The 16936-nt window shown below is 46.6% G+C and overlaps 2 protein-coding genes across 3 annotated transcripts; both read left to right on the top strand.

The window, feature by feature from the left end:
• The first annotated feature begins 2650 nt into the window (after positions 1-2650).
• LOC127342470 (peroxidase 2-like) lies at positions 2651-4092 on the top strand. Its single transcript, XM_051368431.2, has 2 exons — positions 2651-2964; positions 3091-4092. Exons 1-2 carry the CDS (start codon positions 2674-2676, stop codon positions 3868-3870), a joined length of 1071 nt encoding a protein of 356 aa, XP_051224391.2. The 5' UTR covers positions 2651-2673; the 3' UTR covers positions 3871-4092.
• A 10220-nt stretch (positions 4093-14312) lies between these two features.
• LOC139834979 (uncharacterized) lies at positions 14313-16910 on the top strand. Of its 2 annotated transcripts, XM_071824922.1 has the most exons (4): positions 14313-14753; positions 14902-14963; positions 15061-15133; positions 15637-16910. In XM_071824922.1, the coding sequence occupies exon 4, from the start codon at positions 15638-15640 to the stop codon at positions 16817-16819; it is 1182 nt and encodes a 393-aa protein (XP_071681023.1). In that variant the 5' UTR covers positions 14313-14753; positions 14902-14963; positions 15061-15133; position 15637; the 3' UTR covers positions 16820-16910. The 2 variants fall into 2 exon arrangements, with proteins under 2 accessions (XP_071681023.1, XP_071681041.1); XM_071824940.1 differs by lacking the exon at positions 14902-14963.
• Positions 16911-16936: the final 26 nt, after the last annotated feature.

Consider the following 16936-nt stretch of genomic DNA (forward strand, 5'->3'; position numbering starts at 1 on the left):
ATTTGTGTGTGAAATGCAGGAATATGAGAGAAAACAGGGGCAATGCCGTTGTGCTCCCAGTCCTCTTTGCCGGGTATCTCAGGAAAAAACACCCGGCGAAGATACCTTTGCCGTGCGTCCCAGGGAAAAACACCCGGTGGAGATACATTTGCCGTGTCTCCCAGGCCACGGTACCCAGCGAAGAGGGCTTGACGTAGCCTTCCCATGGGATTTTGCCGTGTGTAGTAGCAGGTAACACCCGACAAACAAATAGCAATGACGTGGCTTCCTTTCTTGTTTGCCGTGTAGTTTATAAAAAACACCCGGCAAAGACAAAAACGGTGACGTGGTTTTTTTGGTCTTTGCCGTGTGTGCGTTTCCACGGGACTCGGCAAAGAGAAAATGATGACGTGGCCCTTCCATACTCTTTGCTGTATGGTAGGAACAAGCACACGGCGAAGAAAACGCGCAGTTAGGCTGGCTGCAAACGGAGTTTCACTTTTCTCTGCCGTGTGCCTTCTTCCGACACCCGGCAAAGAGGCTTTGCCGTGTATCCGAGAAAATACACCCGGCGAAGATTCTTCGCCGGCCATGTCTTCGCCGTGTCGTCTTCGCCGAGTGTAATACATGGCGAATTCTTCGCCGGGTGTTTTTAGCCTTTCGCCGGGTATTTTTGGTACCCGGTAAAGATGCTGTTTCCTGTAGTGACGACTCCATGGAAAACAAACGTGCTGCGAAAAATCCTCAACGGTAGTTTCTCCATATTATTGGCATCTCTTTCGTCCGTATACCAGGGCGGATCTACAGTGTAAGCACCGGTGTCAATTGACACCGACGCCCCCAGGACACATTTTCTTATAGTTGTAGTGCATAAGCAAAAAATGACACCATTAAAAATAGTTGTAAGCTTGTGTTGTTTGTTGTTTTGACACCAGTGACCATTTATTCTGGCTTCGCCCCTGCCGTACACCACCGTTGTTGCTCCTCCTCCAGTCCCTCCCCCGGATCTCCACGCCATGCCATGTTGAGCGCGGCCGAGGGAGTGTAGTCGTGCTGGTCTCCGCGCTGCAATCTGGCCATCCGGTATCCCCACTGTCACTTTAGTCCACGTGCCAAGGAGCAGCAAGGAGAAAAATGTCGATGTGTGCTCCATGGGGGGAAAGCTAATTTCGTGGGTTTGTCGTGGCCATCACACCGCTGCTGCCTCATACGGCAGCACCAGGAGAAGTCGGGCCAAGGGCTAAGGCTGGACACGAGCTAACTTGGTCCAAGTCATGTTTTGGCTCGTCGTTTGTCAGCTCGGTTTGGGCTGGCTCGCTGGGCTGTCGAGTCTGAAAAATGAGCTTTGCCTCGGGCTTCATAGAAACTCGGTGTGGCTCGGGCTAGCTCACGAGCCAAGCACCCTTAGTCACTGCCCGGTGGGCCCATAGAAGAGTAGCATGAATAACGGCGATGGATCCTTCATACGCCGATGACCTATCAAACTTGGGGGAGAAATGAATGTGACGAGGACGTAGTGGTGGCTTGGGAAAGCTACGAGTGGTCGCCATGGCGTCAACTGTCGCGACGCTGGATGGAGGCATGGTAGGTCGGGGCGCTGGATGGTGATGGAACGGACGGCGGATTGGCGTGTGGCGACATACTGTGCCGGCGGCGGGGACGCCCTGTGGAGGCGGCGGCGGATTGGCGTGCAACAGCATCGTGTGTTGGCGGCAACAGCCAACAGGTAGTTAGTTCCCGATACTTCATCTCGTAAATTTACCAGCCGTTGGTTAACTAGTTAGTTGCACATGTATAGGTTCCATCAAACCGCCTGGTGATGTGACAGTTTGGGGTAGTGAGAGTGAAGTCGCGAATGAGAGGAAGGAGAGGGGAGCGGTAAGGCTAATTATGGCGTGTGTTCCCGAATGGACGCGGCGTTTCCGTCTCCCTTCCCCACGCGTGCAGCCTTCTGGCCGTAATGGGCCTGGCTCCAAGAAAACTACCATTCCGGGCGTTCCTCCAGGGCTGTCCCAGAGGTGTTTTGAGACCCTGTTCATGCAACAACGCAGCGGCCTGCAGGCAACCAAACGGATCGAAAATTGTTGGGCCGATGCGAGCCAAGGTCCATCCAGGATACCAAACACGTCCATGCAGAGGAGATGGTGGAAGGAGCCTTGCGGTCAGCCGAGTCGGCAGTTTTCACTTGTAGAGTCTCCCTTGAAGGACTCGGATTTGACGTGCGCTGGCGACGGCGGCGTGCCGGTTTCCTTTGTTTGGACGATAATTGGGTGCATCTTCTACGTACGTCTTTTCTCTGCCCAGGAACTTCCTGTCGTAATGCACACCAACAGGTAGTTAGTTCCACATGCATGGATGGCCGGGAAACTTGGTTAACTAGTTAGTTGCACATGTTTAGGTTCCATGCACGTCGAGTATAATTTGTAATACGTGTTCGAGTGTCAACGCAAGTCATGTACGCAAATCGAACCTGGACAGGTGGTCGCATTATGCATAATGGAGGAGCAATGAAGCTGATGCCGCCGCGATGCACGCACATCAGCTTGTTTGTTTGTGCGTTCGCATGCACCACGGTTCCGCTGCAAAAGTAAGTTCACCTGTGGTACGGCTATAAATACACATGCAAAACAGCAAGTTTGCTTCATCCCATCTTCTCTCGAGCAAACCCCAAGACCCGAGCAGGAAGCTAGGAAGATGGCCAAGCTTGCCGTTCTCGCCGTGCTCGCCTCCTTGCTCGGCGCCGTGTCCTGCGAATTTCCAATCTATGCCGGCTACGGCTTTCCACCCCCGAATCCTAGCGTGCCCTACCCGCTCCCACCGGCTTGTCCTCCGCTGAGCCCTGCCCCTGGGCTCAAGGTCGGCTACTATGCCGACAAGGACAAGTGCCCTCGGGCGGAGGAGATCGTGAGGGAGGTCGTGGAGAAAGCCACCGCCGGCGAGAAGGCCGGGCTTATACGCCTCTTCTTCCACGACTGCTTCGTCGAGGTACCAACACGTACATTCATTTCTTGCAGTATTCTTCGTATATGTAGTTTGTGCATGAAATGCAAGGTACGTAATTAGAGTAGCTGGCTCACAAATGTTGACCGTACGTTGGCGTGGTTCTCCCAGGGCTGCGACGGCTCCGTCCTGCTCAGCGGCACGGACACGGAGAGGACGGCTGTCCCCAACCTCAGCCTGCGTGGCTTCGAACTGATTGAGGAGGCAAAGGCTAAACTCGAGAAGCACTGCCCAGGCATCGTCTCGTGCGCCGACATCGTCGCCTTCGCTGGCCGCGACGCCAGCTACAGCCTGAGCTACGGCAGGATCAACTACCGTGTGCCGGCCGGCCGGTACGACGGGAAAGTATCGCGCGCCAACGACACCTTCCAGAACCTGCCGCCGCCTTTCGGGGACCTCGCCCTGACCACGGCCATGTTCGCCGCCAAGGGGCTCAACCAGAACGAAATGGTCGTGCTTTCCGGCGCGCACTCCATCGGACGCTCAGCCTGCTCCTCCTTCCCCGACCGCCTCCCGCCGGCCGCCAACTCCAGCACCGCCATGGAACCCAAGCTCGCCGGGCAGCTGACCGCGACCTGCAGCGCCGGCAGCAGCGTAAATGTGCCGCAGGATGCTGTGACCCCCGACAGGTTGGACAACCAGTACTACAAGAACGTCGTGAGCCGCGATGTGCTCTTCAACTCCGACGCGTCGCTCACCACGTCCTCGCAAACCGAGGACCTGGTGGAGTTCTATGCCGGTAACCTTCCCTTTTTGGGTGGCAAGTTCTTAGGCCCACTCGCGTGGTACCATGACTTTGAAGATGCCATGGTGAAGATGGGCTACATCGGGGTGAAGACCAGCGCCGAGGGCGAGATCAGGAAGACATGTGCGTCGATCAACAAGCCCTAGTGCCCTGCCTGCACCGGTTGATGGTCTGGCCATCTCGACACCCTTGGACTAGTGAGAACAATGTTTCATAGTGTCGTGCTCTTTGGTGTTCTTAGTCCCAGTCATCGTTTCTAGTTTGCTTATTCATTTTACCATGTTTGTAATTCTTACTTGACCACTACCTCCAACGCCCGCATTCTTTTCTATATATATTGAGATCCACGAGTTAATTTGATCTGTTAATCGATAATGTATGTCCTTTATGGATGATCTATATGTTATTACCACTCTCGTTTGTGATTAGATTATCTGGATGATCTCTTTTCTTCTTCACAAATCAACACATCCATCTTCATTCCTGACTGGATGCTCTGGCTGAAAAGTGCAGTTACACAAGGGACTCTTAGTATCAAAGTAAATGATGAGATGAGTGAAATGGACTTTTGGCTCTCGGGTGCCACACACCCCCGTACACCTAAAAAATTGTAGTACTTTTAAAAAGTAAAAAAAAAACTGAATCTTCTTAGAAACCAAGGATGTTCAAGTTTGTACTCATGAAAAAAATGTTTGGAAAAGAAACGATTCCCATGGTCTTTAGGAAAAAAAACAAAATTAAGATAAATATAAAGTGAATAGTACCTGGTCATGGGGCGTTTCGAGTTTTTTTTAGCTAGGATACAATGAAAGTAATTTTCTAGGGAAATATTTATATAGAAGTATAATACCTAATCATCTTTGATTTCAAAAAAAAGTTCAAATTTTTTTAACCTTTGTTTTTTAAAAATCTTTCCAAGTATGGGGGTGTGTGGTACATGAGAGCCACTCTGCATTTCTGATGAGATGGGCCCTTATTTTGGTAATTATAAGGGAGATAGGCAAGTTGTGGCCGTGGGCTGTGGGTGGCTAGTTGTTCGTCGCCTACGTTTCAATGTTGAATGCTATTACATTGCCAGTAATCCCCTTGGCTGCCTCCTAGGCTTCTACTTTGAGCTCAGCGCCGCTGAGGCCGGCCTCCGTGCATGGTTACCGGCTAGCTATTTATAACTTACTTTTCCCTTATACATTATGCATTTTTTCCTACTATGTCTACTATATTAAATGGTTAGAGTTGGTGGAATGGTTGATAGGTCGTCCCTCTCCTCCCGCACGGGGAAATTCGCTCACGCCGAAAAACCCAAAGAAAACCAAGTTTTGGTCCCACGCACGATCCCCGACACCCTCTCAGCGTCCGCTAAAAAGACAGGAAGGAGCCAGGGTCCATTGTACCACGCCTGGACGCACTACCGGAAATCGTATCTTTGCCGTGTGTTTCCTTCTTTGCCGGGTGCTTTTACTCGGGTACACGGCAGTGAAGCTCTTCGCCGGGTGGCAAAACGAAATACACGACGACGAAAACTTTGCCGAGTGTTGACACACGGCGAAGAATAAACACACGGCACAGCAGAAAAAATGCACTCGGTAAAGATGAAGACACGGCAAAGAGACTCTTTACCGAGTGCCGCCACTAGATACTCGGCAAACAGAGCTGCCAGCTGGCGAGTAACGCATCCAGCTGACGGGGGTATAACGGTACCTTTCTTCGCCGGGTGTCACCAGTTAGACACCCGGCAAAGATCATCTTCGCCGGGTATTTTACGGAGATACACGGCAAAGAAATATTCCCAGGCCGGCGCGAGATCTCCCGCCCAACAAATAATTTGCTTTGCCGTGTGTCTTCTAGAAGGTACACGGCGAAGGCCTTCTCTGCCGTGTGTATTCCAGATGGTACACAGCAAAGCCCTTGTTTGCCTTGTATTTCATTGGGGTACTAGGCAAAGACGTCCCGTTTCGCCCCGTGGCGGCGCGCGAAACCGAAAAAGTTGGCCACATAAAATGACACGTTCAGGAGCTAAAAATGTTTTTTCCGGAAAATCTGGAGCAGGGGAAAGTGGACGCGTAGTTCAAATTTGGCCCGATTCCAGCGACATCGGCGGGAGACGACGTAGGATCGTACGGCTTCCCGGAGAGCTAGCGCGCGGGGCGGGTGTGTGGAACGCGTTGCGTAGGCGTTCTTCTATCGCTGTGCACGGGTTTCCCTCAACACTAGTTCGCGCCCCATGTACTTGCTTCACAAAAAACCCCCATTTCGGCACTCGGAAAATGGAAAACGGGTTTTTCGTGGCTATGATGGGAAAACCTCACACACAGCGTTGATTCCCATCCCATGGTACACGCATGTGCGCGATGTGGCCTCGTTCCGGCAAACTATGCATGCCCATTGGACATAACCTAGCCCGTTTGACCTAAAAGCCGTAGAACTCCTTAGGTGATAGCTCATTTCGTGAATGTTTTTCCGGAATAACTGTCTAATTCCAGGTTTGAAATTTTTCCTCGCATATGGGTCACATAAAATGACGCCTCGCGAAGGTCTCACATTTTTCTGATTTTTTTTGAATTAGTTTTGCTCGGAATGGGTCACACCAGCCATCCCGTTTCGCCCCGTCGAGCGCGGCGGTGATCCTGTTTGGAGGCGCGCTGATACGTCTCCAACGTATATATAATTTCTGATGTTCCATGCTAGTTTTATGATAATACCTACATGTTTTATATACACTTTATATCATTTTTATGCATTTTCCGGGACTAACCTATTAACAAGATGCCGAAGCGCCAGTTCCTGTTTTCTGCTGTTTCTGGTTTCACAAATCCTACACAGGAAATATTCTCGGAATTGGACGAAACAAAAGCCCACGGTCTTATTTTCCACGGAGGCTTCCAGAACACCGAAGAGGAGACAAAGAGGAGCCACGAGGCGGCCACACCCTAGGGGGGCGCGGCCCCACCCCTGGCCGCGCTACCTTATGGGGTGGACCCCTCGGGACTCCACCGACATCGCTCCTTCGCCTATATATTCCTCCGTCTCCGAAAACCCTAACACAGTCGACGATATTCCACGAAGAGTTTCGTAGCCGCCGCCATCGCGAAGACAAGTTTCGGGAGACAGAAGTCTCTGTTCCGGCACGCCGCCGGGACGGGGAATTGCCCCCGGAGTCATCTCCATCGACACCACCATCATCTTCATCGCCGTTGCTGTCTCCCATGATGAGGAGGGAGTAGTTCTCCCCCGAGGCTGAGGGCTCTACCGGTAGCTATGTGGTTCATCTCTCTCTCCCATGGTGTGATCTTTATGTGATCATGAGCTTTGTATCACTATTAATCTATGTGCTACTCTAGTGATGTTATTAAAGTAGTCTATTCCTCCTCCATGATGTAAAGTTGACAGTGTGTGCATCATGTAGTATTTGGCGTAGGTTATGATTGTAATCTCTTGTAGATTATGAAGTTAACTATTACTATGATAGTATTGATGTGATCTATTCCCCCTTTCATAGCTATTGTTGACAGTGTATATGCTATGTTAGTACTCGGTCTAAATTGCAACGGTCTATTATGCACTCTAGAGGTTACTTTAATATGAACTCCGGATTCACTCTCCACGGTGTGATGGTGACAGTGTGCGCATCGTGTGTGATTTCTTTATGAAGTTGTGGAGCTTGTTTACTCCGGCTTGAGGTGTGCTTTGTAGCCCTACACAATGAATGGTGTTTGTTATCCAACAAGAGAGTGTTTAAGAGTAGCATTTATTTATTCAGTTATGTGATCATTGTTGAGAGTATCCACTAGTGAAAGTATGATCCCTAGGCCTTATTTCTAAGCATTGAAACACCGTTTCCAACAAGTTCTGCTACATGTTTGCTTGCTGCCATTTTTATTTCAGATTGCAATTACTACTTATAATCATCCATATTACTTGTATTTCACTATCTCTTCGCTGAACTAGTGCACCTATACATCTGACAAGTGTATTAGGTGTGTTGGGGACACAAGAGACTTCTCCTATCTTAATTGCAGGGTTGCTTGAGAGGGATATCTTTGACCTCTACCTCCCTGAGTTCGATAAACCTTGGGTGATTCACTTAAGGGAAACTTGCTGCTGTTCTACAAACCTCTGCTCTTGGAGGCCCAACACTGTCTACAGGAATAGAAGCGTGCGTTGACATCAAGCTATTTTCTGGCGCCGTTGCCGGGGAGGTAAGGTAAAAGGTATTCACATCCTCCGACTACTAAGCTATTTCCTAGCACTGTTGCCGGTGTGTGAGTGCTCGAAGCTATTTCCTTTAGATCCTGCAATTGCATCTTTTTGTTTCTTGTTTTTATTTCACTAGTTCGGCTTAATGGAAAACAACAAAAAAATTAGAGATCTTTATGAAATTTATATTGAATTAGGACATGAGGTGTTTGAAGAGAAAATTAAAAAACCTATGGAACTTTATATGCATGCTAATGGCAATGTTATTAGTATGAATGCTTTGAACACCATTGTTGCTAATGCTATGGAAAATTCTAAGCTTGGGGAAGCTGGTTTTGATGAGCATGATATTTTTAGTCCCCCAAGCATGGAGGAGAAAATTTACTTTGATGATACTTTACCTCCTATATATGATGATTACAATGATGACTATCATATTTTCAGTCCACCTACCATTGAGGAGAAAATTAATTATGATTACAATATGCCTCCTATATATGATGATTATGGTGATGAGAATAATAATGATAGCTATTTTATTGAATTTGCTTCCACTACAATTAATAGTAATGACTATGCTTATGTGGAGAGTAATAATTTTATGCATGTAGCCCATGATAAGAATGTTTCATGTGATAGTTATATTGTTGAGTTTGTTCATGATGCTACTGAAAATCTTTATGAGAGAGGACAATATGGTTGTAGGGATTTTCATGTTACTAAAACACCTCTCTTTTTGCTGAAAATCTTGAAGTTGCGCTTGTCTTGTTTTCCTATGCTTATTGCATTATGCTTACATGACTTGTTTATTTACAAGATTCTTTTTCATAGGAAGTGGGTTAGACTTAAAAGTGTTTCTTATTTGCTTTTGATGCTCTCTTTTGCTTCAACTCTTATTTCTTGCGAGAACATCATTAAAATTACTGAGCCCATCTTAATGGCTATAAAGAAAGCACTTCTTGGGAGATAACCCATGTTTTTATTTTGCTACTGTTTTGTTGTGTCTTGGAAGTTGTTACTACTGTAGCAATCTCTCCTTATCATGTTTATTTCATTTTTGTGCCAAGTAAAGTCTTTGATAGAAAGTTGATACTAGATTTGGATTTCTGCGCAGGAACAGATTTTTAGCTGTCACGAATTTGAGTTGTTCTCTCTGTAGGAATATCTAAAAATCTTGAAAAAATTCGTGAGTAATCCTCAGATATGTACGCAACTTTTATTCAATTTGAGCTTTTTCATCTGAGCATGTTAAGTGCCTCGAAAAAATTCGTCTTTACGGACTGTTCTGTTTTGACAGATTCTGCCTTTTATTTCGCATTGCCTCTTTTACTGTGTTTGAGTGGGTTTCTTTGCTCCATTAAATTTCAGTAACCTTGGGTAATTACCAGAAGTGTTGGGAATGATTGTGTCCTTGCTGAACATATGAATTTTTGATTACGCACTAACCCTCTAATGAGATTGTTTTGAGTTTGGTGTGAAGGAAGTTTTCAAGGATCAAGAGAGGAGGATGATATAATATGATCAAGAAGAGTGAAAAGTCTAAGTTTGGGGATGCCCCCGTGGTTCATCCCTGCATATTTCAAGAAGACTCAAGCATCTAAGCTTGGGGATGCCCAAGGCATCCCCTTCTTCATCAACAACTTATCAGGTCACCTCTAGTGAAACTATATTTTTATTCGGTCACATCTTATGTGCTTTACTTGGAGCGTCTGTGTGTTTTTATTTTCGTTTTGTTATCTTAGTTCTCTGAATAAATTGGATCCTATCATTCTTGTGTGGGAGAGAGACACGCTCCGCTTTTTCATTTGAACACTTGTGTTCTTCGTTTTACTTTTAATGTTCATGGCAAAAGTTGAAAGCTGCTGCATTTATTGCTATTTGGTTGGAAACAGAAAATACTTCATGTGGTAATTGGTATATTGTCTTGAATAATTTGATACTTGGCAATTGTTTTGAGCTCTCAAGTAGATCATGTTTAAGCTCTTGCATCATGTAGTTTAAACCTATTAGTGGAGAACTACCGTAGAGCTTGTTGAAATTTGGTTCGCATGATTGGTCTCTCTAAAGTCTAGATATTTTCTGGTAAAAGTGTTTGAGCAACAAGGAAGACAGTGTAGAGTCTTATAATGCTTGCAATATGTTCTTATGTAAGTTTTGCTGTACCGGTTCATACTTGTGTTTGCTTCAACCTTGCTAGCCAAAGCCTTGTACTGAGAGGGAATGCTTCTCGTGCATCCAAAACCTTGAGCCAAAACCTATGCCATTTGTGTCCACCATAACTACCTACTATGTGGTATTTTTCTGCCATTCCAAAGTAAATTGCTTGCGTGCTACCTTTAAAAAAATCCATTCCTTGTCTTTGCAATACATAGCTCATGGGAAAGTAGCCTAAAAACTATTGTGGTAATGAATATGTCGCTTATGTATCTTATTTCTTATAAGTTGCTTGTTGAGCGGTAACCATGTTTCTGGGGACGCCATCAACTGTTACACCTTTGTTGAATATCATGTGAGTTGCTATGCATGTTCGTCTTGTCTGAAGTAAGGGAGATTTGCCATGAGTTGAATGGTTTGAGTATGCATATTGTTAGAGAAGAACTTTGGGCCGCCAACCAAAGCCATGTATCATGGTGGAAGTTTCAGCTTGGACATTAATCCTCAAATCTCTTATGAGAATATTATCTGTTGTTGAATGCTTAAAGCATAAAAGAGGAGTCCATTATCTGTTTTCTATGTTGTCCCGGTATGGATGTCCTCAAGTTGAGATCTATCAAAATTGAGAGATCAAATGCGATCTATCTCCTTGGACCTTTGTACAGGTGGCATAGAGGTACCCCTTTGTGACACTTGGTTGAAACATATGTAATGCAATGATAATCCATGGAAATCCGAGCTAATTAGGACAAGGAGCGGGCACTATTAGTATTCGATGCATGAGGCTTGCAACTTATAGGAGGTTTTATGCATAACACATATGAATTATTACTACCGTTGACAAAATTGTTTCCATGTTTTCAAAATAAAAAGCTCTAGCACATGAGTAATCCATGCTTCCCTCTGCGAAGGGCCTTTCTTTTACTTTATGTTGAGTCAGTTTACCTACTTCTTTCTATCTTAGAAGCAAACACTTGTGTCAACTGTGTGCATTGATTCTTACATGCTTGCTTATTGCACTCATCATATTATTTTGTGTTGACAATTATCCATGAGATATCCATGTTGAAAGTTGAAAGCAACTGCTGAAACTTAAATCTTCTTTTGTGTTGCTTCAACACCTTCTATTAAGAATCTATTGCTTTATGAGTTAACTCTTATGCAAGACTTATTGATGCTTGTCTTGAAAGTCTTATTCATGAAAAGTCTTTGCTATATGATTCAATTGTTTAGTCATTATCTATTTGTTAACAAACTATAGACCATTGCTTTGAATCACTTCATTCATCTCATATGCTTTACAATAGTATTGATCAAGATCATGTTGGTAGCATGTCACTTCAGAAATTATTCTTTTTATCGTTTACCTACTCGAGGGCGAGTAGGAACTAAGCTTGGGGATGCTTGATACGTCTCCAACATATCTATAATTTCTGATGTTCCATGCTAGTTTTATGACAATACCTACATGTTTTATATACACTTTATATCATTTTTATGCATTTTCTGGGACTAACCTATTAACAAGATGCCGAAGCGCCAGTTCCTGTTTTCTGCTGTTTTTGGTTTCAGAAATCCTACACAGGAAATATTCTCGGAATTGGACGAAACAAAAGCCCACGGTCTTATTTTTCACGGAGGCTTCCAGAACACCGAAGAGGAGACGAAGAGGAGCCACGAGGCGGCCACACCCTAGGGGGGCGTGGCCCCACCCCTAGCCGCGCCACCCTATGGGGTGGGCCCCTCGGGACTCCACCGACATCGCCCCTTCGGCTATATATTCCTCCGTCTCCGAAAACCCTAACACAGTCGACGATATTCCACGAAGAGTTCCGTAGCCGCCGCCATCGCGAAGACAAGTTTCGGGGGACAGAAGTCTCTGTTCCGGCACGCCGCCGGGACGGGAAATTGCCCCCAGAGTCATCTCCATCGACACCACCACCATCTTCATCGCCGTTGCTGTCTCCCATGATGAGGAGGGAGTAGTTCTCCCCCGAGGCTGAGGGCTCTACCGGTAGCTATGTGGTTCATCTCTCTCTCCCATGGTGTGATCTTTATGTGATCATGAGCTTTGTATCACTATTAATCTATGTGCTACTCTAGTGATGTTATTAAAGTAGTCTATTCCTCCTCCATGATGTAAAGTTGACAGTGTGTGCATCATGTAGTACTTGGCGTAGGTTATGATTGTAATCTCTTGTAGATTATGAAGTTAACTATTACTATGATAGTATTGACGTGATCTATTCCCCCTTTCATAGCTATTGTTGACAGTGTGTATGCTATGTTAGTACTCGGTCTAAATTGCAACGGCCTATTATGCACTCTAGAGGTTACTTTAATATGAACTCCGGATTCACTCTCCACGGTGTGATGGTGACAGTGTGCGCATCGTGTGTGATTCCTTTATGAAGTTGTGGAGATTGTTTACTCCGGCTTGAGGTGTGCTTTGTAGCCCTGCACAATGAATGGTGTTTGTTATCCAACAAGAGAGTGTTTAAGAGTAGCATTTATTTATTCAGTTATGTGATCATTGTTGAGAGTGTCCACTAGTGAAAGTATGATCCCTAGGCCTTATTTCTAAGCATTGAAACACCGTTTCCAACAAGTTCTGCTACATGTTTGCTTGCTGCCATTTTTATTTCAGATTGCAATTACTACTTACAATCATCCATATTACTTGTATTTCACTATCTCTTCGTCGAACTAGTGCACCTATACATCTGACAAGTGTATTAGGTGTGTTGGGGACACAAGAGACTTCTTGTATCTTAATTGCAGGGTTGCTTGAGAGGGATATCTTTGACCTCTACCTCCCTGAGTTCGATAAACCTTGGGTGATTCACTTAAGGGAAACTTGCAGCAGTTCTACAAACCTCTGCTCTTGGAGGCCCAACACTGTCTACAGGAATAGAAGCGTGCGTAGACATCACGCGCGAAACCGAAAAAGTTGGCCAGATAAAATGACATGTTCAGGAGCTAAAAATGTTTTTCCCGGAAAATCTGGAGAAGGGGAAAGTGGACGCGTAGTTCAAGTTCGGCCCGATTCCAGCGACATCGGCGGGAGACGGCGGAGGATCCTATGGCTTCCCGGAGAGCTTGCGCGCGGGGCGGGTGTGTGGAACGCGTTGCGTAGGCGTTCTTCAATCGCTGTGCACAGGTTTCCCTCAACCCTAGTTCGCGTCCCATGTACTTGCTTCACAAAAAACCCCCGTTTCGGCACTCGGAAAATGGAAAACGGGTTTTTCGTGGCCATGATGGGAAACCTCACACACAGCATTGATTCCCATCCCATGGCACACGCATGTGTGCGATGTGGCCTCATTCCGGCAAACTATGCATGCCCATTGGACATAACCTAGCCCGTTTGACCTAAAAGCCGTAGAACTCCTTAGGTGATAGCTCATTTCGTGAATGTTTTTTCCGGAATAACTGTCTAATTCCAAGTTTGAAATTTTTCCTCGCATATGGGTCACATAAAATGATGCCTCGCGAAGGTCTCACATTTTTCTGATTTTTTTTTCAATTAGTTTTGCTTGGAATGGCTCACACCAGCCATCCCGTTTCGCCCCGTCGAGCGCGGCGGTGCTCCTGTTTGGAGGCACGCGAAACCGAAAAAGTTGGCCAGATAAAATGACATGTTCAGGAGCTAAAAATGTTTTTCCCGGAAAATCTGGAGAAGGGGAAAGTGGACGCGTAGTTCAAATTCGGCCCGATTCCAGCGACATCGGCGGGAGACGGCGGAGGATCCTACGGCTTCCCGGAGAGCTAGCGCGCGGGACAGGTATGTGGAACGCGTTGCGTAGTTCAAATTCGTCCCGATTCCAGCGACATCGCCGCTCGATGCCGTCGCCTTTCCGCTGCCTCCTCTGCCCCCATGGACACCATTTTCCGCTCGGCCGCGCCTCTGCCCCCATTACCACCGGCGAGGTGATCGCCGGCGAGTACAAAAGCGCCGGGATAGCCCAAAACTGTGTGCCGGTGGTAAGGTTATTCCTAGTAGTCCCTACGTAATTTTTACTTGCCTAACTATAAAATGTGTTTTACTTGTCTACTTTTGGTGATGCTAGTATTAAATTTTTATGAGCAATGGTTATAACTCACAAGCCAGGCCAAAATTGATCCAAAACCTGTTTGCTGAGTGTTTTTTGGCGTGGGACTCGGCGAAGATGGCTTTGCCGTGTATCCAAATGTTTGTACTCGGCGAATATTGTGTCCCACGCACTAGGCAGCGCGGACCGTGTATCCAGATGTCTTAGTCATTTTCGCCCGCCTCCTTCCATCCTGCGCCACCGGCAGCTTCTCCCCCACCGCCTTGCCCCCAGCCGGCCGTCTCCTCCGTCGCCGCGTAGATCCCCGCCGCCCTGCCGCCCCGCAGAACACCGCCGCGCCGCAGAACCCCGCCACCCCGCAGATCGACGCCGCCCCAGAACGCCGCCGCCCCACAGATCCCCGCCGCCTGTGCTCCTCTCTGGCCCCGTTGCCGTCGGTAGAGGGGAGGCATGGTGGAGCTCTGCGTCCGAACGCTGCCGCCGTGAGTACCCTCCCCTCCCCTCCGGGTTGGCCGGCCAGGGCTGCTCGACGCCATCGGCCACTGCCCGAGCTGCGCGTCTCCACCAGCTGCGGCCGTCCTCCTCCGTGACACCGTCGTCCACCAGCAGCATTGGAAGATTGAAGAAAGGTATTAACCTCACCTTTCTCCTTTTATTTCTGGATTATTTTGTGCTGCTTACAATTTACAAATTGAAGAAAAGTCTTATTTTCGTTTTGCCCTCTTCCATATATTCAGAGATCATATATAGTTCTCTCATTTTCTTTCTCCTCTACAGATCACGAGCAAGACTTAGGAAAATTGAAGCAGTCAAATGTCCCACCTTAATTCTCACCGAGGGTATGCATATTTATTCTCACCTTAATTCTCAGGAAAATTCTCACCGAGGGTGAAACCTTAACCATGACTCTGATGTGTATGCATATTTATTCTGCAGATTGCGTCGAGTTTGCTAGATTGTGTCGAGATTTCGTTGCGGATCTTCCTCGCTGATCTATCACGCTCCGAGGGTAATTTTTTTGACCTCCCTCAAATGTGCCTAGGGTTTATTTTCTTGTCTAGATAACCAAGTCAGTCGCGAAACCTAGGCGTCTCCCGTTCGGAAGGGTTACGCGAATTAATATGCATTAAATTGCATATTTATAACCGTAATTCTTTCGGATTGTCCACGTTTTTTGGACAGCCGGAGGATGTGTAGATTCGGTACGTTTTCCATGCTTTGCTCCGTTCCGAGACAGGATTTCGACAGTGCCTCCCCATTGTTCTTCGGATGCACATCCTCTCGGATTTTTGCCGAGACGTGTATCTGGAGAACAGCGGGGAGGTGCTGCCGAAATTTTGTCTCGGGTCGGGGTAGAGCATGGAGAACGTATCCAATCTGCACATCCTCGGGTGGGATTAGGATTCCTAGTAGATTCATAGGTGGATGCATGGCGTAAAAACTAATATTTTTTTTGATATCGTATGGTTAATTAAATGCACTATTGTATATCTGTTTTGGCATCTACTAAAGGATGGAGAACCGTGAGTGGATGTACACGGGGCGACCCCGTCAGGGGAAAATGACCGGGGAATGGATACAAAAGACCAAGGAGTTCATAGAATCAGCGTTTGATAAGAAGAGACATGATATAGCCTGGTGCCCGTGTCGTGACTGCAGTAACAAGAAACAACAAACAAAGGAGACAGTTGGTAAACACCTGGTGAAGTATGGTTTCACACCATTCTACCACACTTGGGATTTCCATGGTGAGACAAAATCAAAGCGTGCGAGGACCGATGGGGCTGGTGGGAGTCATGGCATGGGAGAATTTGACACTGGGATTGATGATTGCTTAGAGGACTTCCGTAATGCACATGCACCTGAGAATCCAGTTGTAGAGGAGACACAGGAGGAGGGGGAGAAAAGCACAAAGCAGTTCTACGAAGCTCTGTTTGCGGCACAGAAACCCCTACACGAGCTTACTGAGGTTACTCAACTAGATGCCATTGCACGCTTGATGGCCTTTAAATGCGACCGAAACCTGTGTAGAGATGGATTCGATGATCTTCTGACCATCGTTGGAAGCCTTCTGCCGACGAATCACTTACTGACGAAGAACATGTACGAGTCTGTGAAGATCCTTCGTGCACTTAAGATGCCATATGAGCAGATACACTCATGTCCAAAGGGATGCACTTTATTTAGAAAAGAGCATGCAGAAGCAAAGTACTGTGTCAAGTGCAAATCCTCAAGGTATTTCGAGGTTGACGCCGGTAATGGACAGAAGAGGCAAACTGGAGTAGCCCAAAAGATCCTACGGTACCTTCCATTCCTACCAAGGATCCAAAGGCTCTTTATGACTGAGGAATCTGCCCAACAGATGAGATGGCCCCTACTTGGCATAAGGGAGAGCGAAAAGAAGATGATACACCCGTCGGATGGTAGCGCATGGAAGAAATTCGTTGCAAAATATCCAACAAAAGCGAGCGACCCTAGGAGTGTTGCAATTGCTATATTTGTGTCGACGATCCGAATGGTCCACCTGCTGGTTTTGTGGATGATTGGTGGAAATGGGGCAATCCTGATAGCGACGACGAAACATTGGTTCCTCCCAATGATCTCGACACAGGCTTTTGAACTTAGACTATGTACTCGTGGTTGTAAGCTTAGCCTTATTTGTAATAACAACTATATTTGTGTCGGCTATATGTAATCGTGATTTTGTATGTACCCGTGGCTGTGAACTTGTCATATTTATAGCAACAAGTATGTGTACTCGTGATTGTAAACTTAGCCTTATTTGTACCAACAGCTCTATGTACTTGTGCTT

The sequence above is a fragment of the Lolium perenne genome, chromosome 1, assembly GCF_019359855.2.
Source record: "Lolium perenne isolate Kyuss_39 chromosome 1, Kyuss_2.0, whole genome shotgun sequence".
Classification (NCBI taxonomy): domain Eukaryota; kingdom Viridiplantae; phylum Streptophyta; class Magnoliopsida; order Poales; family Poaceae; genus Lolium; species Lolium perenne.

Bases quoted from the DNA above. Each gene is read 5' to 3' on its own strand.
- LOC139834979 (XM_071824922.1), top strand. From the start codon at position 15,638: ATGGAGAACCGTGAGTGGATGTACACGGGGCGACCCCGTCAGGGGAAA.
- LOC127342470 (XM_051368431.2), top strand. From the start codon at position 2,674: ATGGCCAAGCTTGCCGTTCTCGCCGTGCTCGCCTCCTTGCTCGGCGCC. The intron at 2,965-3,090 runs GTACCAACACGT...TGGTTCTCCCAG, and splicing joins TCCACGACTGCTTCGTCGAG to GGCTGCGACGGCTCCGTCCT.